The sequence below is a fragment of the Salmo trutta genome, chromosome 15, assembly GCF_901001165.1.
Source record: "Salmo trutta chromosome 15, fSalTru1.1, whole genome shotgun sequence".
Taxonomy (NCBI): Eukaryota; Metazoa; Chordata; class Actinopteri; order Salmoniformes; family Salmonidae; genus Salmo; species Salmo trutta.
Window position 1 is genome coordinate 55,141,395 of NC_042971.1, and position 26,998 is coordinate 55,168,392.

Here is a 26,998-nt window from a genome sequence, read left to right on the forward strand (position 1 = left end):
CGCAGAGCTGTCGGTTCGGGAAAAGCAAAACGACTCACTATTTTGCAGGAAGACAGAATTTATTGCACCAATTATTTATCGTGCTGTAACACTTTTTGGCAGAGGAAGGGGAGGGGATGGTTTTTGGCAGTAATCAGGGTTGCCATCAAACGGATACTGACTGAGGCACAGGGGAGAAAGCGGGATAGGAAAATATCTTGCTATAATTTCACAATAAAGCGGGTAAGATATTCCGAAACACAAACAGCTATTCTCACACACAGGAAGCCAGCCACAAATATTAATTAAAACGGTCTCTATGCGCGCGCGTAACATGACTCTTCAAAACTGGGGTGGAAAGGAGACTGGTTTGAGGCATTTGTCTACATTTGAAAATGTGTTTCTTGTCAGCCAGAGTATGGTCCCTGTTGGTTCGACTGCACCGTTTCTCTGCGGGGATAGTAAATATGGCTGACACTGACCACTAGTGTAGCTAATGTACGGTGCTGGTTGCAGACGGCATTTATCTTACATTGCAAGACATTGTGTTGTGATGTCTTCAATCGATGAAGCAATCACTTGATTCAGAAGAACTGGTTACGAAGTTAACTAGCTATCTAGTTAGTTTGGTTTGTTTGTTAGCCAGCTAGCTAATGTAAAGGAAAATCTGTTTCACCAACAGATTTGGCTAGACTGCTTCAAAGACTAACGTTAGATTGCCCAGCCAAAGACAAGTTGAAAACAGTGTTGTAGCTAAATGTGCAATACAACAAATTATTGTATTTACATAGCTAACTAAACTGATACATTTACTAGCGTATAAACTGTGGTAACTTTTTATACTTCAATGTAACTAGCTAGCTACCAAGGATTTCCGTTTGTTGTAACATAATCTGTCCAACCTAACAACTGTTAAATGATCTTGCGGCATTGTGCCGAGTTCCTCAGTCTGTGGACACAGTCCCAAGCTTCCTATCTAGCAACCAAAGCAAAGGTCACATTGACTGCACAATGTCATGAATCACGATCAACTCATCTGCCCGACAGACTATTAATTCAGTGTCAAGTGTGGTGGGGGCGGGGACTCTGACAGCTATTTATCATATGTGTTCATTTGTATCCTATATTTGATGCCAGTCTGTTGAGCATTTACAAAAGAGAAAGTAGACCAGAGGTATTCAACTGGGGGTGAACGGCACAGCCCCCTAGAGGTCGGCGAAAATATTCAAAAAATAATGATGAATATATATATATTTGAATATCACTAGCAACAACAGAATAAACCAATTTTGAATTGCATACCTACAGTAGAGAAGAGGGGCATACACATGTTTTTATGATATCAACTTTATTTCTCAACTCCTAATATTGAGGAAATTACACTCACTGGAGTATCTGACATAGACTTTGAAAAAGCACCCACAAGTATCAGCCGCAGAAAGTAAGATTTCTTGACCAAAACATGGCTAACCTTTGTTTAACCAGCTGAACAGCTGCTATTAGTGAAAATGTGTTTGGAGTTACCTTTCTATCTTATGGGCTATGTTAGAGTTTACACTTCTTCCAATAATAATGTGGGGAGGTCAACATAAAAAAAAATATCTAACATCTTTTCATTTTAAAATGTTGATTACTACTCCTTGCCATTCACCCAATGATAAGACAAGATGTACCAAAAAAATTGCTAACATAATGGGGGTCCCTGGTTCGCTGGTTTGCCTGGGTGGAGGTCCCTGGGCAAGAAAAGATTGAAGACCCCTGAAGTAGATGCATTACAAGTTGATTAGGCTAATATTCAATTCCGTGTTTGGAAAATATCTGCACAAATGGATGACAGTTGGCATGAGGCCATTCATTCTGCCTTAGTCTAATCAAACATGAATTATGACAATGTGGTTTTACGTGATTGAAACTTAAATTCACTATTGCCTTGAGTCAGGTTTTTGAAACTACTCGGGGAGGAGGTTAAGGTCTGAAAGTCAGTTGCCGTCGGGCAAGTCGGGAGTCTTTTTTTGGTTTCCCGGAGATTACATGCAGAAATGCCATATACAGTTCCTTCAGAAAGTCTTCGCACCCCTTCATTTTTTCAAAATGTTCTTACAGCCTGAATTTAAAATGGATTAAATTTAGATTTTTTTTTTCATCACTGGCCTACACACAATACCCCATAATGTCAAAGTGGAATTTATGTTTTTATAATTTTTTACTAATTAATAAAAAAGCTGAAAAGCTGAAATGTCTTGAGTCAATAAGTATTCAACCCCTTTGTTAAGGCAAGCCTAAATAAGTTCAGGAGTAAAAATGTGCTTAACAAGTCACATAATAATTTGCAATAATAGTGTTTAACATGAATTTTGAATGACTACCTCATCTCTACCCCACACATACAATTATCTGGTACCTCAGTCGAGCAGTGAATTTCAATCACAGATTCAACCACAAAGACCAGGAAGGTTTTTCAATGCCTCACAAAGAAGGTCACCTATTGGTAGATGGGTAAAAAAAGAAACAGACATTGAATATCCCTTTGAGTATGGTGATGTTATTAATTACACTTTGGATGGTGTTTCAATACACCCAGTCACTCCAAAGTTACAGGCATCCTTCATAACTAAGTTGCTGGAGAGGAAGAAAACTGCTCAGTGATTTCACCATGAGGCCAATGTGGACTTTAAAACAGTTGGAGTTAAATGGCTGTGATCAAGAGAACTGAGGATGGATCAACAACATTGTAGTTACTCCACAATACTAACCTAATTGACTGAGGGGAACCTGAAGGAAGCCTGTATTTTTATATATATACACTACTGGCCAAATGTTTTAGAACACCTACTCATTCAAGGTTTATTTTTTACTGTTTTCTACATTGTAGAATAATAGTGAAGACATAAAATCTATGAAATAACACATGGAATCATGTAATAACCAAAAAAGTATTAAACAAATCAAAATATACATTGTATTTGAGATTTTTCAAATAGCCACCCTTTGCCTTGATGACAGCTTTGCACACTCTTGTCATTCTCTCAACCAGCTTCATTAGGTAGTCTCCTGGAATGCATTTCAATTAACAGGTGTGCCTTAAAAGTTAATTTGTGGAATTTCTTTCCTTAATGTGTTAATGAGCCAATCATTTTTATTGTGACAAGGTAGGTGGGGTATACAGAAGATAGCCCTATTTGGTAAAAGTCCATATTATTGCAAGAACAGCTCAAATAAGCAAAGAGAAATGACATCATCATTACTTTAAGACATGAAGGTCAGTCAATACGAAAAATGTGAAGAACTTTGAAGAACTTCAAGTGCAGTCGCAAAAACCATCAAGCGTTAAATTATGAAACCGTCACAGGAATGAGGACTGCCACAGGAATGGAAGACCCAGAGTTACCTCTGCTGCAGAGGATATGTTCATTGGAGTTACCAGCCTCAGAAATTGCAGTCCAAATAAATGCTTCACAGAGTTCAAGTAAGACACTTCTCAACATCAACTGTTCAGAGGAGACTGTGTGAATCAGGCCTTAGAATTCAAGGCACACTTAACCAGCATGGCTACCACAGCATTCTGCAGCGGTACGCCTGGTTTGGGTTTAGTGGGACTATCATTTGTTTTTCAACAGGACAATGACCGAACACACCTCTAGGCTTTGTAGGGGCTATTTTACCAAGCAGAGTGATTGAGTGCTGCATCAGATGACCTGGCCTCCACAATCCCCCGACCTCAACCCAATTGAGATGGTTTGGGATGAGTCAGACCGCAGAGTGAAGGAAAAGCAGCCAACAAGTGTTCAGCATATGTGGGAACTCCTTCAAGACTGTTGGAAAATCATTCCAGGCGAAGCTGGTTGAGAGAATGCCAAGAGTGTGCAAAGTTGTCATCAAGGCAAAGGGTGGCTATTTGAAGAATCTCAAATAAAAAATATATTTAGATTTTGTTTAACACTTGTTTGGTTACTACATGATTCCATATGTGTTATTTCATAGTTTTAATGTCTTCACTATTATTCTACAATGTAGAAAATAGTAAAAATAAGTAGGTGCTCTAAAACCTTTCACCGGTAGTATGTATGTGTATATGTGTGTGTATATATTTAAACCTTTATTTTACTAGGCAAGTCAATTTAGAGCAAATTCTTATTTACAATGATCCCAAACCAAAAGGGCAAATGGCCTCCTGCAGGGATGGGGACTGGGATAATAAAAAATAGGACAAAGCACACATCACGATGAGAGACACCACCCACAACACTACATAAAGAGAGTCCTAACATGATTACACAACATGGCAGAAACACAACATGACAATAACATGGTAGCAACACATGACAATAACACGGTAGCAACACATGGAAGCAGCACAAACATGGTACAAACATTGTTAGGCAAAGACAACAGCATACTGCTTGCAACAAGTCACTAAAGTAATACTGAAAAAAAATGTAGCAATGCAATTAACTTGATGTCCTGAATACAAAGTGTTATGATTGGGGCAAAGCCAAATACAACACATTACTGAGTACCACTCTCCATATTTTCAAGCATAGTGGTGGCTGCATCATGTTATGGGTATGCATGTAGTCATTAAGTACTGGGGAGTATTTCAGGATAAAAAAATACATGGATTGGAGCTTAGCACAGGCAAAATCCTAAAGGAAAATCTGGTTCAGTCTGCTTTCCACCAGACCCTTGAAGAGGAATTCACCTTTCAGCACGAAAAAAACATAAAACAGAAGGCCGAATGAACACTGGAGTTTACTAATAAGACAGTGAATGTTCCTGAGTGGCAGAGTTACAGTTTTGACTTAAATCTACTTGACAATCTATGGCAAGACCTGATAATGGTTGTCTAGCAATGATCAACATCGAATTTGGCAGAGCTTGAACAATTTTGAATTGAATAATGGACAAATGTTGCACAATCCAGGTGTGGACAGCTCTTAGAGACTTACCCAGAAAGACTAACAGCTGTAATCGCTGCCAAAGGTGATTCTACAAAGTATTGACTCTTTGGAGTGAGATATTTCTCTGTTTCATTTTTCAATGCATACAATTTCTAAAAACATGTTTTTACTTTGTCATTATGAGGTATTGTGTGTAGATGGTTGAGAAAAAATATATTTAAACCATTTAGAATTCAGGCTGTAACACAACAAAATGTGGAATAAGTCAAGGGGTATGAATATGTTCTGAAGGCGCTGTACAGTATTGCCTGCATTTCATCCAACATAGGAGAGGAACCAGAAAGATTAGTACTTGAGTTCTTTGTATTTTGGTTATTGTCAGTAAAAACATTCGCAGAGCAGGCTCAACATGCCCAACTGCCATAAATGCAACACATTTTCTGTCTTTCACTTAAATAATGTGGAGGAACGAGAAAGATCAGCTTGGCTACTGGGTCGTTGCACCTCAAAAAGCACAAGAAAGAGGGCTTCGACACCCACCATCTCAGATTGTTCCCAAATTGTTTCTGCAAATTGTTTCCTCCCCAACAACGAGTATACAGTATGAGTGCTCTGTCTGACAAGTAGTATGGAGCTGTGGCTCAGAATTGTTTCTTCATCCTATGTAATGTATGCTCAGTGAATGTGGTAATGTTTTATTCCCCTGTTCAGAGAGATTATTAATTGAAGCTGTTAGGTTTATGTCCCATCCTACGTCCTGATATTACCAGGTTCTGACCTGTAGATGGTGCTGTTCATGCTACAGATTAAACCTACTGTAGACCTATTCCATTTCTTAGACAAAAAAAAGAACGCTTTTAGACGGAGATCCTCCATTGAGCGTGCTTTTTAGTCCAGGAGTAAGTATAACTGCCCTCAGTGTCCACTATAAACACATGGCAGATGTGGCATTATTGATCTGGTGGTTTGTGAAACGGTTTGTGTTGTGAGCGCTTTTACAGGAATCAGTCCGGATAGTCATGCTGCTGATTTGATTCTCATGTTGATTCATGAATCATTCTAATTCTATGAGTAGAACTAACAGGACAGGACTAGTTTAATCCTGACATTCCCACACAAGTGGGATGGAAGGGGTTCCTTTATCATTTTTTCCATCTTGATGTTTTAGCCCAAATGTTTGGGGAGCCTGCTTTGGTGTGAAATAGGCTAGGTAAACAAACACAAAGCTTTCCTCTTTTTTTAGATTAAGCGCAAAATTCGACTTTAAAGTGACTGAATATCTTCACATGTATATCAGCATTTCTTTTGGTTTGCAGGTCTACCCAGAGTCCTGATGTGATCATCATCCCTGAACAGAAACATTGGCCTGCCCCGAAGTCAGTCCTCAACCAACCGTGGACAATTTGGATTGGATATCAAAGATAATCCGTCCTTATCCCCGTTATCTGCCTGCACTGGGTAGACACTTTCTTTTTTCCCTCCCTGCCTGTTTCCATTTTCTGAATTGGTTGCCATATATAGATTTTCACTTTCTGACTTGTTACCTTCCTCTGACTCTTCTATTCAGATGTATTCCCTGGCTATCGTCCATCTCTCTGGGCTATAACATAAATCATTAATGTTTTCATTACGTTGGCATTTTTACACCCCAGACCTGGTACCATAGATATTTTCACCCTAGTCTGGCAGCTAGACTGCTCCTCTATACCCTGATGAATGAAGACCCCATTCGGGAAGAGTGCGCCCGGCCAGAGATCCAGAGCCGATGCAGGTTAGTTTGGCTTTAAAGGGATAGTACACCTACATTTGAAAATGACATATTGGTTTCCGTACCCTGTAAGCAGTCTATGGACGATGAATGACAGCAATCCATGCTTTGGTTTAGTTTCCCTGGCACTGTTTCCAGATGCTGACATTTGAGCGTTTGTGGTACAAATCCCATTTGCGCTCTTTATAGATGTGTTGTCAGCATTCCAAATGGCACCCTTTTCCCTTTATTACTCACTTGCTTACTTAATTAGTCCCATCGCTCCTTTGGGCTCATAGGCCATCGACGATCCTCTCCAGCTCGTTCAACCCCGTGCCGATTCTCTTGGTGAGGGCGTCCTCTTTTCCTTTTGGCTTGCTGGTTCCAGGATAGAGCTTGCCTGGTGATGTTGGAAACACCCGGAGGACACCTATTCCCTTTATAGTGTACAACTTTTGTTTCCTTTTATAGTGCACTTCTTTGGACCAGGGCCTTTAGAGGCTCTGGTCAAACGTAGTGCTCTAATTGGCCTATAGGGAATAGGCTGCCATTTGGGGGGGACAGCCTTTGTTGGTTGCTCTTGTTATCTTCAGGTGACGCATATAATCCGGTACATTTAGCCTACTGATAAGAGTTGAGTAGCTACTCAATACATTTACTACAGTCATTTGCACTAGAAGAACATTTGTGATGTTTTTTTATTTTTTATTTTTTTTATCTAAGGGCACACGGGTGTTTCTTCAAACATGAAGAAAAAGGACTCCCACAAGTAAGCCAGGAATCCTTATGCACTGTACTTACCTTAGCTTTGTGATTGTGCCAATGTAGGCATTCAACTGTTCTAAATGTATACATGTCGTGTAGTAGTATTACATTAAAGCTGGTTTCAGGCTAGGCTAAAACCATCTGCTGTCTGCTTAGTTTTTCCCAGGTAGGGAACATCAGTTGTGCTTGCTAAGATAAGTAAATGATTAAGTCTAGTAGTGCCATGCTGAATACCTGATATCAGATACTGGTCTTAAGTGGCCTGCTGAAGTTAATACAGGGTTAGTAGCAGCTGTGTAGGGACACTACCATGGTCAGGGTTAGTATCAGCTGTGTAGGGACACTACCATGGTCAGGGCTATATTCACACTTGAAAGAACATAATCTTTAAGGGACTCCTGTAGACAGGTCAAGGGAAGGAAAGGAAGCAGATCTTGTCTGTAATACATTGCCATGGCCTACATACACCACATGACCAAAAGTATGTGGACACGTGCCTGTTGAATATCTCATTCCAAAGTCATGGGCATTAATATGGAGTTGATATCCCCTTTGCTGCTATAACAGCCACCACTCTTCTGAGAAAGCTTTCTACTAGATGTCGGAACATTGCTGCGGCGACTTGCTTCCATTCAGTCACAAGCATTAGTGAGGTTGGGCACTGATGTTGGGTGATTAGGCCAGGTTCGCAGTCGGCATTCCAATTCATCCCAAAGGTGTTCGATGGGGTTGAGGTCAGGGCTTTGTGCAGGCAGTCAAGTTCTTCCACACCGATCTCGACAAACCATTTCTGTATGGACCTCACTTTGTGCACAGGGGCATTGTCATGCTGAAACAGGAAAGGGCCTTCCCCAAACTGTTGCCACTAAGTTGGAAGCACAGAATCGTCTAGAGTGTCATTGTATGCTGTAGTGTTAAGATTTTCCTTCACTAGAACTCTAAGGGGCCTAGACTAAGACCAATATTCCTACTCCACCAAACTTTACAGTTTGCACTATGCATTCAGGCAGGTAGCGTTCTGGCATTCGCCAAACCCAGATTCGTCCGTCGGACTACCAGATGGTGAAGCATGATTCATCACTCCAGAGAACACGTTTCTACTGCTCCAGAGTCCAATTCCGGCAAGCTTTATACCACTTCAGCTGACGCTTGACATTGCGCATGGTGATCTTAGGCTTGTGTGCAGCTGCTTGGCCATGGAAATCCATTTCATGAAGCTCCAGACGAACAGTTCTTGTGCTGAAGTTGCTTCCAGAGGCAGTTTGGAATTTGGTACTGAGTGTTGCAACCGAGGACAGACCTTCTTTATGCGTTCCTTCTTTATGCGTTACGTGCTTCAGCACTCGGTGGTCCCGTTCTGTGAGCTTGTGTGGCCTACCACTTCGCGGCTGAGCCATTGTTGCTCCTAGACGTTTCCACTTCACAATAACAGCACTTACAGTTGACCAGGGCAGCTCTAGCAGGGAAGAAATGTGTTGAACTGACTTGTTGGAAAGGTGTTATCCAATGACGGTGCCACGTTGAAAGTCACTGAGCTCTTCAGTTAGGTCATTCTACTGCAAATGTTTCCATATGGAGATTGCATGGCTGTGCGCTCGTTTTTATACAGCAACGGGTGTGGCTAAAATGGTCGAATCCACTAATTTGAAGGAGTGTCCACATACTTTTGTTTATATAGTGTATTTTATTCCATTTGATATACTGTAATACCAGACTTATCTAGAAGCTACTGTACTGTGAAGGACTGACAGCCAGTTATCAAATGTTTTCCCCCTTTTCATTGGCTATGTGGACATTTGTTTCCCGAATCCCTCTCTTCTCATTGGCTGCAATCTGAACCGTACAGGAAACACAAGAACAGCATGGGCCCCAACAAGGTGGTGTCGTCGTCTGCGCCGCGCCGGAACATGGTGGGCTGTCGTATCCAGCACATCTGGAAGGAGGGGAGCACTGCGTCTCAGTCGCTGTGGAAAGGCATGGTGCTGGACCAGGTGCCCGTCAACCCCTCGCTTTACCTCATCAAGTACGACGGCTTCGACTGTGTCTACGGCCTGGAGCTACATAAAGATGAGAGGGTGCAGGGACTTGAGGTGCTCCCTGACCGTCAAGGTATTGTCACGGGTGTCGTAGGGTAAAGACCAAGGCGCAGCGGGTTGCGTGCTCATCATTATTTTATTTATAGGTGAACACGAAAAAACAATAAACAAAGAACGACAGTACGACAGTTTCACAGGCTATACACAGCAGTGCAATACCAATCTCCCACAAAGGGACAGGTGGAAAACAGGCTCCCTAAGTATGACTCTCAATCAGAAACAACGATGTACAGCTGTTCCTGATTGAGAGCCACACCAGGCCAACAAAGAAATACACAACATAGAAACCCTAGAATACAAAACAAGAACATAAACCAAAAACCCCGGAACACATAAATCCAACACCTCTACATACACACACACCCCGAACCATATAAAACAAATACCCCTCTACCTAAATACATAGCCCAAACCACATGAAACAAACACCCCCTGCCACGTCCTGCCCAAACTATAATAACTAACAACCCCTATTACTGGTCAGGACGTGACAGGTATGGCCTTGGTGTATTGTGCATTCGGACAGTATTCAGACCCTTTGACTTTTTACACATTTTGTATAATTACAGCCTTATTCTAAAATTGATTACATGTTTTTCTCTCATCAATCTACACACAATACCCCATAATGACAAAGCAAAAACAGGTTTTTAGATATTTTTGCAAATTTGTAAAACAACTAACATTTGAAGTATAACATTTACATAAGTATTCAGAACCTTTACTTAGTACTTTGTTAAAGCTCCTTTGGCAGCGATTACAGCCTCGAGCCTCAAGCATTTCGCTACACTCGCATTAACATCTACTAACCATGTGTATGTGACCAATAAAATTTGATTTGATTTGAGTCTTCTTGGGTATGATGCTACAAGCTTGGCACACCTGTATTTTGGGAGTTTCACCCATTCTTCTCTGCAGAACCTATGAAGCTCTGTCAGGTTGGATGGGGAGCGTCGCTGCACAGCTATTTTCAGGTCTCTCTGGGCTCTGGCTGGCCCACTCAAGGACATTCAGAGACTTGTCCCGAAGCCACTCCTGCATTGTCTTGGCTGTATGCTTAGGGTCTTTGTCCTGTTGGAAGGGGAACCTTCGCCCCAGTCTTAGGTCCTGAGCACTCTGGGGCAGGTTTTCATCAAGAGTCTCTCTGTACTTTGCTCCGTTCATCTTTCCCTCGATCCTGACTAGTCTCCCAGTCCCTGGCGCTGAAAAACATCTACACAGCATGATGCTGCCACCACCACGCTTCACCGTATGGATTGTGCCAGGTTTCCTCCAGACGTGACGCTTGGCATTCAGGCCAAATGAAACCAATCTTGGTTTCATCAGACCAGAGAATCTTGTAGGAGAGTCCTTTAAGTGCCTTTTGGCAAACTCCAAGCGGACTGTCATGTGCATTTTACTGAGGAGTGGCTTTCGTCTGGCTACTCTACCATAAAGGCCTGATTGGTGTAGTGCTGCAGAGATGGTTGTCCTTCTGGAAGATTATCCCATCTCCACAGAGGAACTTTGTAGCTCTGTCAGAGTGACCATTGGGTTCTTGGTCACCTCCCTGACCAAGGCCCTTCTCCCCTGATTGCAAAGTTTGGCCGGGTGGCCAGCTCTAGGAAGAATCTTGGTGGTTCCAAACTTCTTCCATTTAAGAATGATTAAGGTCACTGTGTTCTTGGGGACTTTCAACTCTGCAGAAATGTTTTGGTACCCTTCCCCAGATCTGTACCTCGACACAGTCCTGTCTCGGAGCTCTACGGACAATTCCTTCGACCTTATGGCTTGGTTTTTGCTCTGACGTGCACTGTCAACTGTGGTACCTTTATATAGAAAGGTGTGTGCCTTTCCAAATCATGTGTAATCAATTGAATTTACTACAGGTGTACCCAATCCAGTTGTAGAAACATCTCAGGGATGATCAATGGAAAGGATGCACCTGAGCTCAATTTCGGGTCTCATAGCAAGGATCTGAATACTTATGTAACTAAGTTATTTTTTACGCTTTCTCATTTTGTGTTATTGTGTGTAGATTGATGGAAAAAAATATTTTCATAAATTTTAGAATAAGGCTGTAACTTAACAAAATGTGGAAAAACTCAAGGGCTCTGAATACTTTCCAAATGCACTGTATATACAGCGTCAACGTTGTTATCTCAACATATTGATTTACTGACTAGTGATCACACAATGCGGATAAACCACTATCATAGACAAGCTTCTTTTTGTGCTGTGATGGTCTTCTATGTTCATAGGTGAATGTCTCTAAGATTTGTCCGAGCTAGAAATATGAATTGTAATTGAAGTGATCGTTGGCATCACTTACCAACCATATACTCTCCCTGTCCCATATTTTTGTTGATCTGTTATAGCCTCCACGCGCACCAGCGACGTCAACCTGGCCGACACGATGATAGGGAAGGCTGTAGAGCATATGTTTGAAACGGAGGACGGGACTAAAGACGAGTGGAGGGGCATGGTTCTGGCCCGAGCCCCCATCATGAACACCTGGTTTTTCATCACCTACGAGAAAGACCCCGTTCTGTACATGTACCAGCTCCTAGACGACTACAAGGAGGGAGACCTGAGGATCATGCCTGACTCCAGTGAGTACGGTAAAACTTTGGTTAAAGCCGACAGCATGTATGAGACTCTGTCTTATTACAAAGCTTATAATATGTTATGCAGGTATGGTAATACTAAAATCTGAGAGGTAAACAGATCTCTCCATCCAACTATAGTGTTCTTATAACAAAATACTAAACAGTGTAGACCCCTAATCCCAATGGGAAAATGTATAAAATTCTAAGTAGTGTAGACCAAATCCCAATGTGAAAATGTTTAAAATACTAAGTAGTGTAGACCAAATCCCAATGTGAAAATGTTTAAAATTCTAAGTAGTGTAGACCAAATCCCAATGTGAAATTGTATAAAATTCTAAGCAGTGTAGACCAAATCCCAATGTGAAAATGTTTACAATTCTAAGCAGTGTAGACCAAATCCCAATGTGAAAATGTTTACAATTCTAAGCAGTGTAGACCGAAAACCAAATTCTGAAATTGTATAAAATTCTAAGCAGTGTAGACCCCTAATCCCAATGTGAAAATGTTTAAAATACTTAACAGTTGGACCCCAGGAAGAGTAGCTGCTGCTTTTGCAACAGCTAATGGAGATCCTAATAAAATACCTAATACCTCATCCCAATGTGAAAATCATCTGGAAATGCAGATTAGAGACTCCATTTTATAGCCTCCATCTTTCCGTAGCCTATTCAAATTGATTTTTAATTTGAAGCTTGCTGCTGGTCAAAGCATTGAGTCTAAGTAAATTTTTTACAAATCAGTTAAATAGGCAAAATGTTGATGTTGCACAATACACACAGTAAAATAATACAGAATATTAGGTAGAATTATGTGCTGCTCTCAGACTGACAGGCTAACATCACATTAAAATATTCTCCTTCAATGGAAATAAAGAAAACATTTCAGAGAACCTCATAACATTCTCCATCTACCTATAGTGATGCCATTATGAAAATACTAAGCTGTAGACCAGACAAATCCATTATTTTAGATACAACAGAATATTCACATGTGAAACTTCACTGCCAGACATGTCAAAACAATTTCGCTGGCTGCACGGCAATAAAGCAGCATTTTCTTATCTTTCGGATCCATTTTGGTCCGATACAGACCCAATTGTACTTGGACCCGGCCCTCTCTCATCTCTGACATGTTTCGGGTCGGATTTGGTACACCTCGGATCCAAATCGCGTATGGTATTGACTTTCAAAGAAATTAAGGGGTCCTGTTAGGGACAGGTGGGAAGTTTGCAGGTCCAATTCTCTCCGGATGGTCTGGCTTCTCTTAATAATGACAATAGCCTACTCTTTGATGTTCTCCCTTAATGATTAAAGCTATCATCATTGTTATGGTAAACTTACTTTACATAGTCCTCTTTATTCCTATGGGGAACAAAGTATAAAGGTCCACCAGTTCTTCTGCTAGTCTAGGGATTCATTTAACCTGACATTGACAGGCCACAATAAACCTGTTTCTGTGTTGTCTCTGCCTGTTGATTTGATCTCAGTTGGACTAACCTTAAATAAAGGCAAATAAATTAATTGGTAAGCTTATGTGTTTTCTTCTCTCCCAGATGACACTCCGCCTGCAGAGCGGGAGCCAGGGGAGGTAGTGGACAGTCTGGTGGGGAAACAGGTGGAGTACGCTAAAGAGGACGGCTCCAAACGAACTGGCATGGTTATCCACCAGGTGGATGCCAAACCCTCAGTCTACTTCATCAAGTTCGATGACGACTTCCACATCTACGTCTACGACCTTGTCAAGACCTCCTAAGGCGATCTTTTACCCTTTGACCTTTTCACACTACTGAGCCGAATCGAGCTGTACTGGGCTGGCCTGGTTACACGTACATCCACCATAGCTGAAAAGACTATGCGAAAATATGTTAGAGGTGGTCCAGTTTGGTTCAGGTCGGCACGGTAGTGTGAAAAGGGCACTGGGTCGCTGGGCCTAGAGGACAGGAGGTCTGTCTGGGGAGTTAATGATGGATGCATGAAAGACGATGGTCATCATCACCACATGGAACCTTACCTTATCCACCAACTTTTCTTAAATATATCTCGAACGTTTCGTGCAACAGCTTCTTTGAGATGCGACAGACGGACAGCTAGATTGGATATTTCACCGAAGCCTTTGGATTGCTACTAAAGCATCTAGTGTTCTTGAATCTAGTCAGAAGAGAGAGAAGGGGGGAGGGGTCACTGTGCAACTGAGTTATTGGCCACTTGTTGGCTGAGAAGACTATTGCAACTGGCTATCCCCTATCAGAGTAAAGATCTTAAGGATTTGTTACATAGATCCCTTTGTAAGGGGAGGGACGGGAAAAAGATATCAGCGTTATTTGAACACTGCATATTAAGTGCGACCTTTAAAGTGAATTACTATATGGGTTTGTTTCCATGTCAGAGAATTGTTCAATCCTTGACTATGATTATATTTGTTTGTTTGTAATGTTAAAAGATACACGACAACATATGCAGTGAGCAAAGGCATTTGTTGAAGTTTTGTGAGGGACATTGTTGTAATTGAAATGTTCCTTCGTTTTTTCCCCCAAGAACTTGTTCATGTATATTCATATATAATGATAGTTAAATACTGATGCCGATATTTGCAGTTTTATCGTAAGCACTAATTTCAAAGAATCTACTCAGAAAACATTTACGCAGTTGTCTTTATAAGTTTTGCCTTTAATAATAATTATATGTTGATCATCTCAACAAACACTATTCAGAATGGTTGACCAGTGAGAACGTTAATCTGTAGTCCTGAGACTGAGTTTGTTCATTAGGCCTTGCCAAAGCCCTCGACCCTTATCATTCATTATCCAATCATAATAACAGCAATAATTATTTTAATTATTCAGATAATACTTATGTTTGTTATTATCGTTCCTGTAGTCATATGTTTACCTTTTTTGGGGGGGATCAAGCATAGTTTCTATTTTTGTTTATTTTTTACTTTCATTGTTATACGTTATTTAGAGACATCTTCATCTCTGTATTTATGTTAAACAGACTTTCTGTTTAATTGGCATAGTAACCTTTTAGTAAACTGTTTTATCATGCCTTTAAAAAAAATAAAGACAGTATGGTGAAAGCACTGCAAAGTATTTGGAAACTAAAACTCCACACCAGCTCTTCAAAAGTGTTCTAAATTCAGCAGTACCATTACAACAATACTAAAGTGTTTCTAAAATCTTCACACAACTGTTAATTCATAACAAATATTCCAAACTTTAAATGCAACACCCACTTTATAGAGTGCATGTAATATTGTACTCAAGGAAAGGTTACTAGCCTCAATTAGATTTTTATTTGCCTTATTTTGTTGAGATGAGCTGTTTCCCGCCATTATTTAAAGCCTATAATAATGTAGTTAAAATGTAATAGCCGTTTCTGGCTTTCTCTGTGTGTGGGCGGGTGTGTGACAAAACAACATTCACCAGATGCCCCTAGTAGGCCCCTTTGGAATGTTACAATGGTTGTCAGAGAAACAGTGGGCTACTGAGCACTCTAGAACCTCTGACATACAGATGTTGTTCATTACTGTAGTAACGTTTAGTGTTCATGTGACTGTAACCCCTCCTCTACACTCCTCTGCCTTACTACTCTTTCTCCATGCCCTTCTTGACCTTTAGCAGTGTTTATGCCCAGTCTCTGAAGAGGTAGTATAGTACTGATATTTTCATTAGCCTGTGTAGTAACAGAACAGATGTGCTGTGACTGATTTGCGATTAGATAAACCACTCCATCTTCAGCTGAAGTGCCTGCAGAGACATATAAAGCCCATTCGTTTTTTTTTTGTGTTTTTTTTTACATTTTATAACTTTTTCTTTCTTTGATGACTGTATGGCTGAATGGTAGCTTTAGAAATGAAAACCTGGGAGATTATGTGTATCGGTTATAATGAGGCTCATAATTTGAAGACCCCAAAAGGTACCGTATAAACCTCTCTGTATCTAAGAAGATTAACACAAGTATCTTAGTATCCTGTTGTATTCCAAACCGCAAACTGACTTGTGTTTTATGCAAGATGTCATCTTCAGGAAAATTATTGAAAGTGTTTGATGGATTGGCATTTCACACTGTGTTTGATGTTGGTTCATTTTGGGATAAAATAAATAAAAAAAGACAATGTGAAAATAGTCCATTATTTTTGCATGAGTAGCGGAAACAGTAGAACTGTAAGTGGAAGTTAGTGTGAGATACACACATGCATCTGTCGTTTGTAACTTTTTCTATGAGGTTATCTTCATTGTGTTACCTGTTGTGACACCCTTTTTTATTTTCCTGTTTTGCATTTCTAAAGAAAAGCTAAGTCGTTTTTTGTATTACATTTTTGACTCTGCTCTGCTATAGGATGAAACTCACTGGGGTTGTATGAGGGGCCAATAGAAAGGCCACATGATGCCAGTGTTACACAGCATTTGAGGGATTATATCTTTCACATACAATACCGATGTTGTCCGTAAATATTTTTTATATGTGTCTCTTTTGAGTGCCACAAGGAAAACATGAACTCAAAGAAAAGGCCTTATAAAATTGGTAGGGGGATGTTTATACAGCATATATATATGTAGATATGTATGTGTGTATGTATGTATGTATGTATGTGTATATATATGTATGTATGTATGTATGTATGTGTATATATATGTATGTATGTGTATGTATGTGTATATATATGTATGTATGTATGTGTATGTATATATATATATATATATATATGTATGTATGTATGTATGTGTGTGTGTGTGTGTGTGTGTGTATGTATGTATATAGATATATGTATGGGGTGTAAGTATATGCATGGGTGTGCAAGGTAGGTAGCACATCTTAGTTACATATCAGAAGATTAAACAATGTACATAGACACTTTAAAGAGAAAATATCATTCGGGTTTTCATTTCTCAAAGTTACTCTTAAATCAGTTTAAAATAAGATTGAAAACTATGATTTACTGTATATGGTCCCTTTTAGATGATGTTGCTCTTTCCTAACTTGTAAAATACAGTGTATAGTTGATTCTTCATGTTTGTTGGCATCAACTTCAATGGCTTCTATTTGAACTGGTCATTTGTTATTACTTTGAACAATGTATAGAGGTGATTTGATTTTCTTTAGGGGTGTAAAGCATTTAAAAACATGTTACTTAAATCTGTAATTTTTATAATTGTTACCTAAGTATCCTTATAACATTTGAAAAAATAAAAACGTAATGTGAGGTTGTGTGGTTGTTTCTTTCCTTATGGTTTCTCTGCTTTTAAAGATGCCAGACTTAGGTATTTCTCGTACAGAAGATCACTCCCCTCAATCAAATGTATTCGTCACATACACAGTGTTCAGCAGGTATAAAGACATGAGGCTATTTGCATTGTGTAAATATTACTGATTGTACCTTTAAATAGTTACGTAGAGGACTGAGGACACTGATTGGCCACGTGAGATGTCAATCAAACTGGCAGTTTGTTTTAGCCAACCAACAGTAACCAGCTCTACAGCAGTCGACACCGTTCGTTATGACTAAGTTATGACAGTTTGTAAGGTGATAGTAACTCTCTCTATATAGTGATTGAAGAATGAAAATTATGACCGTTTTGCACTTCTACGAGTGATTTCACGTCTTGGTTAGAACGGTTCACCGCGAGCAACTGCTACTGTAACCGTCCTAAACTGGTTTTGACTACAGTTGCCTAGGTCGTTAGTGCTGCGAGTAGCTGTATACAACTAGAACTGTTCGATTCGACCATGGTGGAGGTTTTTGTTGGGAAAACTCTGCTCAATAAAGAAGGGGATCTTATTGATCCAGAAGAAACTCTCAGGAATAAAGTAGTAGGAATATATTTTTCTGCCGGCTGGTGCCCGCCTTGTCGAGATTTCACCCCTATTCTATGCGATTTTTACACGGAACTTGTCGAGGAGAGCGAGCCACCTGCACAGTTAGAAATAGTTTTCATATCTTCTGACAAGTCAAGTGATGATATGGTGGAATATTATCATGACATGCACGGGGACTGGCTGGCCCTGCCATGGACGGATCAATACAAACAGTAAATTCTTAGGACTTAGGTTCTTTCTTGTAGCCTATTCCTATTTTAGTTATTGTAAATAGCCTTTTGACACAAACATTTCTACATACATTATGGCTGAACTGATCGTATATGCTTTTCCCCGCGGTTTGTATCCTATCCCATAGCACAGTAGGCTAACTGTAGGCTACGGGCTTTTTAAAAGGTTTATAGGTCACCCTTTGAGGGATTAGGTTTAAAAATAGGGCAAGGTCTCTACGTGCCTGATTAGACAAAGTGTTTGGAATTCCGCAAGGCTAGCCTACGGTATGCTCTGACACATTGGGGCCTGGATTTTATGTTGTAGAACAGTGGTTCCCAACCTTTTTCGGTTACTGTACGACCAACTGAATTTTGCTCTGCCCGGAGTACCCCTGAAATACCCCTTCATGTGCATTATAGCAGTAGGCCTATGGTCTCATGAGTCTTCTTAAGTACCCCTTGTGGATAGGCCAAGTATCCCCAGGTCCTAGAACCCCTGGTTGGGAACCACTGTTGTAGAACATGTGTTCTGAAATTGTTATTCCCACCCATTTTATTGATAATTGGCCTATCAATTATGAGAAACGTGTGTAGCTACCCTGCAACATCCCTCTCATAATTTGTTTTTGTGACTGACACAATCCTTTGTGCCTTCATAAAAAGTGAATGTGTTATTTTTGGCTGGTATGAGCCATGTGGTGATAAAGACCTGATTGTGCCCTGTGTTGTTCCACTTTCCCTTCACAGTGATCTCAAGAACAGGTACAAAATCACAGCAGTCCCCAAGCTGGTGATTGTGAAGGAGAATGGAGACGTGATCACAGACAAAGGCAGGAAACAGATCCGAGACCAGGGCCTGGCCTGCTTCAGGAGCTGGCTTGAGGCGGCCGAAGTCTTCCACAACTTTAAAGCTTCCTAGACATTCTAAAATACATAATTCTACATTCTAGAGCACCTTCCTGCTCCTAACCCATAAAGACTGTTCTAATCTAGCTGTCTATTCTAAACTTCTGCTCTACAACACAATACTGTCTATATTCTAAACTTCTGCTCTACAACACAATACTGTCTATATTCTAAACTTCTGCTCTACAACACAATACTGTCTATATTCTAAACTTCTGCTCTACAACACAATACTGTCTATATTCTAAACTTCTGCTCTACAACACAATACTGTCTATATTCTAAACTTCTGCTCTACAACACAATACTGTCTATATTCTAAACTTCTGCTCTACAACACAATACTGTCTATATTCTAAACTTCTGCACTACAACACAATACTGTCTATATTCTAAACTTCTGCTCTACAACGCAATACTGTCTATATTCTAAACTTCTGCTCTACAACACAATACTGTCTATATTCTAAACTTCTGCTCTACAACACAATACTGTCTATATTCTAAACTTCTGCTCTACAACGCAATACTGTCTATATTCTAAACTTCTGCTCTACAACACAATACTGTCTATATTCTAAACTTCTGCTCTACAACACAATACTGTCTATATTCTAAACTTCTGCTCTACAACACAATACGGTCTATATTCTAAACTTCTGCTCTACAACACAATACTGTCTATATTCTAAACTTCTGCTCTACAACACAATACTGTCTATATTCTAAACTTCTGCTCTACAACACAATACTGTCTATATTCTAAACTTCTGCACTACAACACAATACGGTCTATATTCTAAACTTCTGCACTACAACGCAATACGGTCTATATTCTAAACTTCTGCACTACAACGCAATACGGTCTATATTCTAAACTTCTGCACTACAACACAATACGGTCTATATTCTAAACTTCTGCACTACAACACAATACTGTCTATATTCTAAACTTCTGCTCTACAACGCAATACTGTCTATATTCTAAACTTCTGCTCTACAACACAATACTGTCTATATTCTAAACTTCTGCTCTACAACACAATACTGTCTATATTCTAAACTTCTGCTCTACAACACAATACTGTCTATATTCTAAACTTCTGCACTACAACACAATACTGTCTATATTCTAAACTTCTGCTCTACAACACAATACTGTCTATATTCTAAACTTCTGCTCTACAACACAATACTGTCTATATTCTAAACTTCTGCTCTACAACACAATACGGTCTATATTCTAAACTTCTGCACTACAACACAATACGGTCTATATTCTAAACTTCTGCACTACAACACAATACGGTCTATATTCTAAACTTCTGCACTACAACACAATACGGTCTATATTCTAAACTTCTGCACTACAACACAATACGGTCTATATTCTAAACTTCTGCACTACAATGACAATATGGCTTTTTTTCTAATGAATAGACATGAGTGGCTTATATTTTCAAAATACATATTTTGAGGCGTATGGCTATTTTTTATATTTTGTTTTATATGCCTTAAAATGCACAATAATGATTAAATCCTTTGCTGTCTGTTTACAGTCTGATAGTTATTGTGAAGTGTTATGATGTTATGTTATGGAACAATCAAGTCAGTGCCACTCCCCAGTGTGCCATTAGTATGCTAAAAGAAAAGCCCATAGGATAGATAGTATTTTCACCATAGCTAATTCACTATAGCTAAGTCTCACTCCTCATTGCCTGTGCACCTCTTTGCATTTAATCACAATCGTTTTGTTTTCCTTGAAAATTGGCAAGCTCTTCGACTTTGATTATGATAGTCAACAGTCAGCACACATCCAAGCCTGTGTCTATAGATTTGATTGTTTTTTAGGTTACATAAGGGCCTTGTTGTAGTTACATAAAGAGAAGGCTCCCGAGATGTTATTATAACAAATCATGTTGATGTCAAATAGTTTAATAATTTCCACTTGATGGCTGTAAAAACTGACAAGGTAACGCTAATGCCTTTGCACTTTATTCCAGTGATATCCTTTATACCACATGATGTCGCCATAGACTCACTTATAAGTCTACATCCTCAGCTATAGATTGTATGCTACAGCACTTCTCCCTCCCCCATAGAGTTGATGTTTTTACACCTTATCTTTTGGAAGAAAGCATTTCACATAAACAATGTATTTTTAAGAATATTTTGAGAGAGTTGCTATTGCAGTATGTCAAACAGGGAAACTAGTTTGAGGGTGATTTGACCAAATGCTAAACTGAACTTGATCCTTTGAATTAAAAGAGGCTTGACAAAGTAGAGGAAATTTGTGTTAAACAAACCTCTGAAATGCCATAGGCATAGCGCTTGCTCAGTCAGCTCCTTCCATTACATTATGGTCTCTGACTGAAATACTGCCTACACAGTGCTGACTGGGCCGTTCAGTCCTCTGGTTAATTCACTTATGCAATTATGGTGAATTATTTAGAATCTGTTGAAGAAACTTGCTGTCCTTACTCAGCTGAAGTGTCTTTAGGTCAGCGTCTTGACCATTAAATGGATATTTGGGTTTTTATGAAAGCAGTTATTGTCAAGGTGACAGGTGACCAGAGACACCTTTAAGACACCTTGTTCACTGGTCCAACAGCTGTCCTATGGAAAGAGCTGCCACCAGTTTAGCAATTGAGTGGTCTTGAACCAGCGACCCTACAACTACAGGGCAAGCGCACACCTGTGGCATAGATCAAGTGTACTATAATGGTCTAGACCTCTTGGCGGAGGCCATAGTTTGCACATATAGGCTACAGCGAGACTACACCGAGGCTATAGGCTACACCGAGGCTATAGGCTACAGCGAGGATACACCGAGGCTATAGGCTACAGCGAGGCTACACCGAGGCTATAGGCTACACCGAGGCTACAGCGAGGCTACACCGAGGCTATAGGCTACACCGAGGCTACAGCGAGGCTTCACCGAGGCTACAGCGAGGCTACACCGAGGCTATAGGCTACACCGAGGCTACAGCGAGGCTTCACCGAGGCTACAGCGAGGCTACACCGAGGCTATAGGCTACAGCGAGGCTACACCGAGGCTATAGGCTACAGCGAGGCTACACCGAGGCTATAGGCTACAGCGAGACTACACCGAGGCTATAGGCTACAGCGAGACTACACCGAGGCTATAGGCTACAGCGAGACTACACCGAGGCTATAGGCTACAGCGAGACTACACCGAGGCTATAGGCTACAGCGAGACTACACCGAGGCTATAGGCTACAGCGAGGCTACACCGAGGCTATAGGCTACAGCGAGGCTATAGGCTACACCGAGGCTACACCGAGGCTATAGGCTACAGCGAGGCTACACCGAGGCTATAGGCTACTGCGAGACTACACCGAGGCTATAGGCTACCATGAGGTAGGTAGGCTTGTGAGGCGAAGTCACTCCAATGCACTGGTTGACAAAACTCACAATATTTTTTTCCAGCTCTTCTTGGTGATGCAACCATTATATAACACTTTGCCGAGAGCAAACTAGTCCCGAGAGCAAAAAAAAACCCTTAGGCTATTTGAACAGTGACTTTTAACAAATGCATGGCACACAATCACATAACATTTGTGCTGTTCTCAGGACCTGCTTGAGCCAGACTTCCCAAGTACCCAAATGAACTGTCTGACCTCAGACACTGCTCTGAGACCTGTTCTCAGTATTCCTTTGAGACACAGCTGGAGGGAATGTGTGTAATGAGTGGACATGATGAATAAACCACTGTATGGTAGACTGGTGGCTGTGGTTTTCATACCACTGTGCAGCTCTGCTTCTAAATCGCAGAACAGTTGCAACAAGAGGACCTCAGTTGCCTAAATCCCAACTCAAAATACCACCGACGGCAGGCAAAAACAGGATTCCCTTTTCACAACTGAATTCAACTAAATATTATTGGTTCCACAGCCTTTTTATAGATTTGTCAACTTTTTGTCATTGAAAAAAAAATTGTTGGCCCAAACATGAGAAAACTTCTGCAAAAGTTCAGTCAACTTAAAATGAATTGTTTGCTCAATTTGTCTCATTATTTTGGCATCGTACCTAAGAAAAAAGGCCTGTGGAACTAGTTACAGTATTTTAACAGACACTATTTTCAACTGACATATTTGACACACAAGATTACATTGTGCATGTTCATTTATACAGTAATTAGTATTCAACATGTCTTCACATGGGATTTGAACTCACAAACTCTTGGTTCACAGCATTCTAATCTTCCTGCTAACAGGTCCGGAGAAATAAATCTCAGCTCTGTCAAAAGTACAGTCAAGAAAATCTATTTAATTTAAAGAGTAACATTAAAATAGAGTAATATGCAACACCAACAATATAAAATGATGCTGAAAACCCCAAAATTGCTTAAATAAGTAAATCAAATCAATAATGAGAGAATAACTGTATTTTTAACAGAGCTGAGATTTATTTTGAAGTGCAAATTGTAGCAAAACAGGGGAAATCAGTCATTGACACAGACATGGTGGCATAGCGGAACATCTGACGGCCATGAACCAAGAGGTTGTGCATTCAAATCCCAGGTTAGGACAAGCTGAATAATAGTGTATAAAGGAACATGCACAATTTAATCATGTATGTCAATGTGTGTCAAATATGTCAGTTGAAAACATTGTATTTTTAAAGCACTGTGTGTTTAACTAGTCCCACAGCCTTTTTTTTAGGTAAGATTCCCTAAATAATCATTTCTAGTTGAATGAACATATGAGACAAATTGAGCAAACACATCATTCCTGATTACATTTTTGTCTGTTTTCTCATGTTGGAGTTAAGTTTGGGACAACTAAAATGTTTTAGTTCAAGTAAAACTTTGCCTGAAAAATTGAGTAAACACAAAAAAAGACTGTGGAACCAGTTACTTAATAATAAATAATTGAAACAACTAGATTTGTGGGTGTTCTTTAGTTTTTTTTTAAGTGTAGACGCACCTTTTCAGAATAACGGTCCTGCAGTTCAAATTGAAATAGGATCAATCGGGTTCTAACATTTATTTCCCTCTTCATATTAGCCAATAATGGTACATTTGATATTTCAACACCAAAGTTGTTGGCCTACATGTTCATACTAGACCAAAAGACAAAACCGTGCTGCGCTTTTTACGCATGCTGTGCGTTAGGGGAGTTTCTCAACTCTCACCTCCCCGATGTTTTCATATGGACTGCCAGTCTATCTCAGAACCAGACAAGACCAAATAATATAAGCTACAGCACAGCTAAAATTGGGTATAGACGAATCCAGATCCACATGTCTCACTTAGGAGATTCAGTCGAATAAGACTAAGCTACTTTCTTGCTGGCATAGGACTGTATGAATGTATGAAAGCCAGTAGTGTTTATTGTGCTATAAGGGCATGCTGAATCAGGTAACAACACATCCTTTATGTGAGTGTTGAGGAGAGGCGGAGAAACCACCGGGGCGGGCTGGGCTCGCAGGATCCTCTTCCTGTGTGAGTACACACATGCTCTTTATTCACCGCACTTTTTACACTCGTGCTTACGGGGGTATCGCACCGAGAGTCATCCACTGGAATAAGGAGAAATGGTTGAATGAAAGGTATGGAGAAAGCATGATGATTGTTATCGTCTCACTGTGTGTCTAATGTCTGAGAGTGTCATGCTGTTGGTAAGTAGGATAAGCTTTACCTGTGTTCAATATTGTTTGATTTGGCGGTTGATGCGGGCACATGTTGCCATGTAAACACCAAATGAACTGTCTGTTCACATCAGGGAAGTTTAGTCTCTTTCCTAAATGGTGAGATGAGATTTGGTGATGGAAATTGTTTCAGCATCAAGAAGATAATGCTGAATGTATAAGCTAAGCCTTATGAAATATACATATATATATATTTAGAGTTAATATCATGCCATCCCCAATCAGTTCAGGCATTTCAATTCAATTTGTACAATAATTCAGATTGTGAAATGATTATGACCATACAGAATACGTGTGTGTGTGTGTGAGAGAGAGAGAGAGAGAGAGAGAGAGAGAGAGAGAGAGAGAGAGATTGGCTTTGTCCATTTCTTCTTTATTTTAGTAAATACTTTCTTACACTTATTTTTCTTCAAACTGCATTGTTGGTTAATAAGGGCTTGTCAGTAAGCATTTCATTGTAAGGTCTACACCTTTGTATTCGGCGCATGTGACAAATAACATTTAATTTCTAATGAGATAGAGAGAGGGAGAACAGAGAGAGAGAGAGAGAACAGAGAGAGAGAGAGAGAGAGAGAGAGAGAACAGAGAGAGAGAGAGAGAGAGAAAATAGAGAGAACAGAGAGAAAGAGAGAGAGAGAACAGAGAGAGAGAGAGAGAGAGAGAGAACAGAGAGAGAGAGAGAGACAGAGAGAACAGAGAGCGAGAGAGAAAACAGAGAGCGAGAGAGAGAGAAAATAGAGAGAACAGAGAGAAAGAGAGAGAGGACTGTTTAAATACGGGTGTCTTTTATTCATTGTGACAGTATTGTGCTCATCACTGGGATGTTTGTTTTTAGATGGGCTAATGCTGTGAAGAAAATAGAGATAGGATGGGAGGGAGAGATATTGTCATGAGAATAGAGTTAGGCTGTGGTGGAAATGGGACTGTATCTATGAGATGAAAGACAGTAGCCTAGTCTCACACCCCCAGCAATAGCCTATAGGATGGAAGGAGTTTGGTGAAGAGAAGAGGTGTGCCTAGTTCTCTCATGTTGACAGAGATGATGATGATGACACATTCTATTCTGTGGGAGAGACGGACTGGCACACCGAGTGACTAAAAGGAGACACATGATGTTGTGAGGCTCCTGCCTTTCCTCGTGTGAACAGAGAACCACTCTGCCAGGACAGGTTCTCTTTCTGCTTCTCTCTTTCTGCTTCTCTCTTTCTGCTTCTCTCTTTCTGCTTCTCTCTTTCTGCTTCTCTCTATCTGCTTCTCTCTTTCTGCTTCTCTCTATCTGCTTCTCTCTTTCTGCTTCTCTCTTTCTGCTTCTCTCTTTCTGCTTCTCTCTTTCTGCTTCTCTCTATCTGCTTCTCTCTTTCTGCTTCTCTCTTTCTGCTTCTCTCTTTCTGCTTCTCTCTTTCTGCTTCTCTCTTTCTGCTTCTCTCTTTCTGCTTCTCTCTTTCTGCTTCTCTCGCTCTTTTGCTCTCTCTCTCTCACGCATGCACGCACGCACACACACACACACACACACACACACACACACACACACACACACACACACACACACACACACACACACACACACACACACACTCATCCAGCCAGTACGTCCGCCTGACGTCATGCAAAATTCGGGTAGATTAGTAGTAAGCGGTTAATTGGGACCATTGCGAGAGCGTAAAGAGGTTGGTTGTTTGCGTTGGGGAAAATACCCCCAGACGTTACAACATCCAAACTCCTAGCCGCAGCTCTGCTCTCGCACAAAACTCACAGCTAATGTCCTCTTGATTGTACTGCATGCTAATTCAGGGCCTTGGTTTTAATCAGGAAATTACTCTCTAAGCCTGCTTTATTCAATCGTGAAAAAGTTGGCCTAAAGTGCCTCACGGTTAAAATATTTGGCCATAATAGATCCAGTTGTTTTCTAAATCAGAAATGAATAAACTGGGATTGCTTGAAATGTGTTTTGTATGAATTATTTAGACATTAGATAGATAGATATTGTAAGTATATTTTAAGTCAAACATCTGTCAGATACTATTTTCCTTATAAAAAGCAGAGTCAGACGCCACGCTGTGACAGTGAAATGACTTTTCACTAGCCAAACATATGTGTGCCACTTAGTGCCAAGTATCCTTTCTGTTTAGGGGGATATGGTTTCCCTTAGTGAGATGTTCACTACAACAATACATGATGTATCTGTGTGTGAGTCTAATGTCCATCTGTTAGATCCTGTTTCCATGTTTCCATGTGTGGAATATTCACTAGTTAATCCTCTGCTGGCCCGCTGGTGGCTGCTGGTGCTGACGTGACATTTAGCTCATGTTACACAGATC

The 26,998-nt window shown here is 40.3% G+C and overlaps 3 protein-coding genes across 6 annotated transcripts in view; all 3 read left to right on the forward strand.

Annotated features, from left to right (window-relative positions):
* The first annotated feature begins 96 nt into the window (after positions 1-96).
* LOC115149374 (spindlin-Z) lies at positions 97-16,196 on the forward strand. Of its 2 annotated transcripts, none has more exons than XM_029692192.1 (7): positions 97-222; positions 6,194-6,335; positions 6,530-6,648; positions 7,348-7,393; positions 9,236-9,498; positions 11,843-12,076; positions 13,626-16,196. In XM_029692192.1, the coding sequence occupies exons 3-7, from the start codon at positions 6,594-6,596 to the stop codon at positions 13,823-13,825; spliced, it is 798 nt and encodes a 265-aa protein (XP_029548052.1). In that variant the 5' UTR covers positions 97-222; positions 6,194-6,335; positions 6,530-6,593; the 3' UTR covers positions 13,826-16,196. The 2 variants fall into 2 exon arrangements, with proteins under 2 accessions (XP_029548052.1, XP_029548053.1); XM_029692193.1 differs by having other exon boundaries at positions 6,559-6,648.
* A 1,334-nt stretch (positions 16,197-17,530) lies between these two features.
* LOC115149375 (nucleoredoxin-like protein 2) lies at positions 17,531-20,568 on the forward strand. Its single transcript, XM_029692194.1, has 2 exons — positions 17,531-18,101; positions 18,849-20,568. The coding sequence occupies exons 1-2, from the start codon at positions 17,800-17,802 to the stop codon at positions 19,018-19,020; spliced, it is 474 nt and encodes a 157-aa protein (XP_029548054.1). The 5' UTR covers positions 17,531-17,799; the 3' UTR covers positions 19,021-20,568.
* A 3,822-nt stretch (positions 20,569-24,390) lies between these two features.
* The window catches only part of LOC115149376 (chondroitin sulfate N-acetylgalactosaminyltransferase 1-like), a 56,418-nt gene continuing 53,810 nt past the window's right edge, over positions 24,391-26,998 (forward strand). For 2 of the 3 annotated variants that reach the window (XM_029692195.1, XM_029692196.1), the window contains exon 1: positions 24,486-24,581. The gene's annotated coding sequence lies outside the window, so the exon portion shown is untranslated. The other variant, XM_029692198.1, reaches the window with a different exon arrangement.

Bases quoted from the DNA above. Each gene is read 5' to 3' on its own strand.
- LOC115149374 (XM_029692192.1), top strand. From the start codon at position 6,594: ATGAAGACCCCATTCGGGAAGAGTGCGCCCGGCCAGAGATCCAGAGCC. The intron at 7,394-9,235 runs GTAAGCCAGGAA...TGAACCGTACAG, and splicing joins AAGAAAAAGGACTCCCACAA to GAAACACAAGAACAGCATGG. The intron at 12,077-13,625 runs GTGAGTACGGTA...CTTCTCTCCCAG, and splicing joins GAGGATCATGCCTGACTCCA to ATGACACTCCGCCTGCAGAG.
- LOC115149375 (XM_029692194.1), top strand. From the start codon at position 17,800: ATGGTGGAGGTTTTTGTTGGGAAAACTCTGCTCAATAAAGAAGGGGAT. The intron at 18,102-18,848 runs GTAAATTCTTAG...TTCCCTTCACAG, and splicing joins TGGACGGATCAATACAAACA to TGATCTCAAGAACAGGTACA.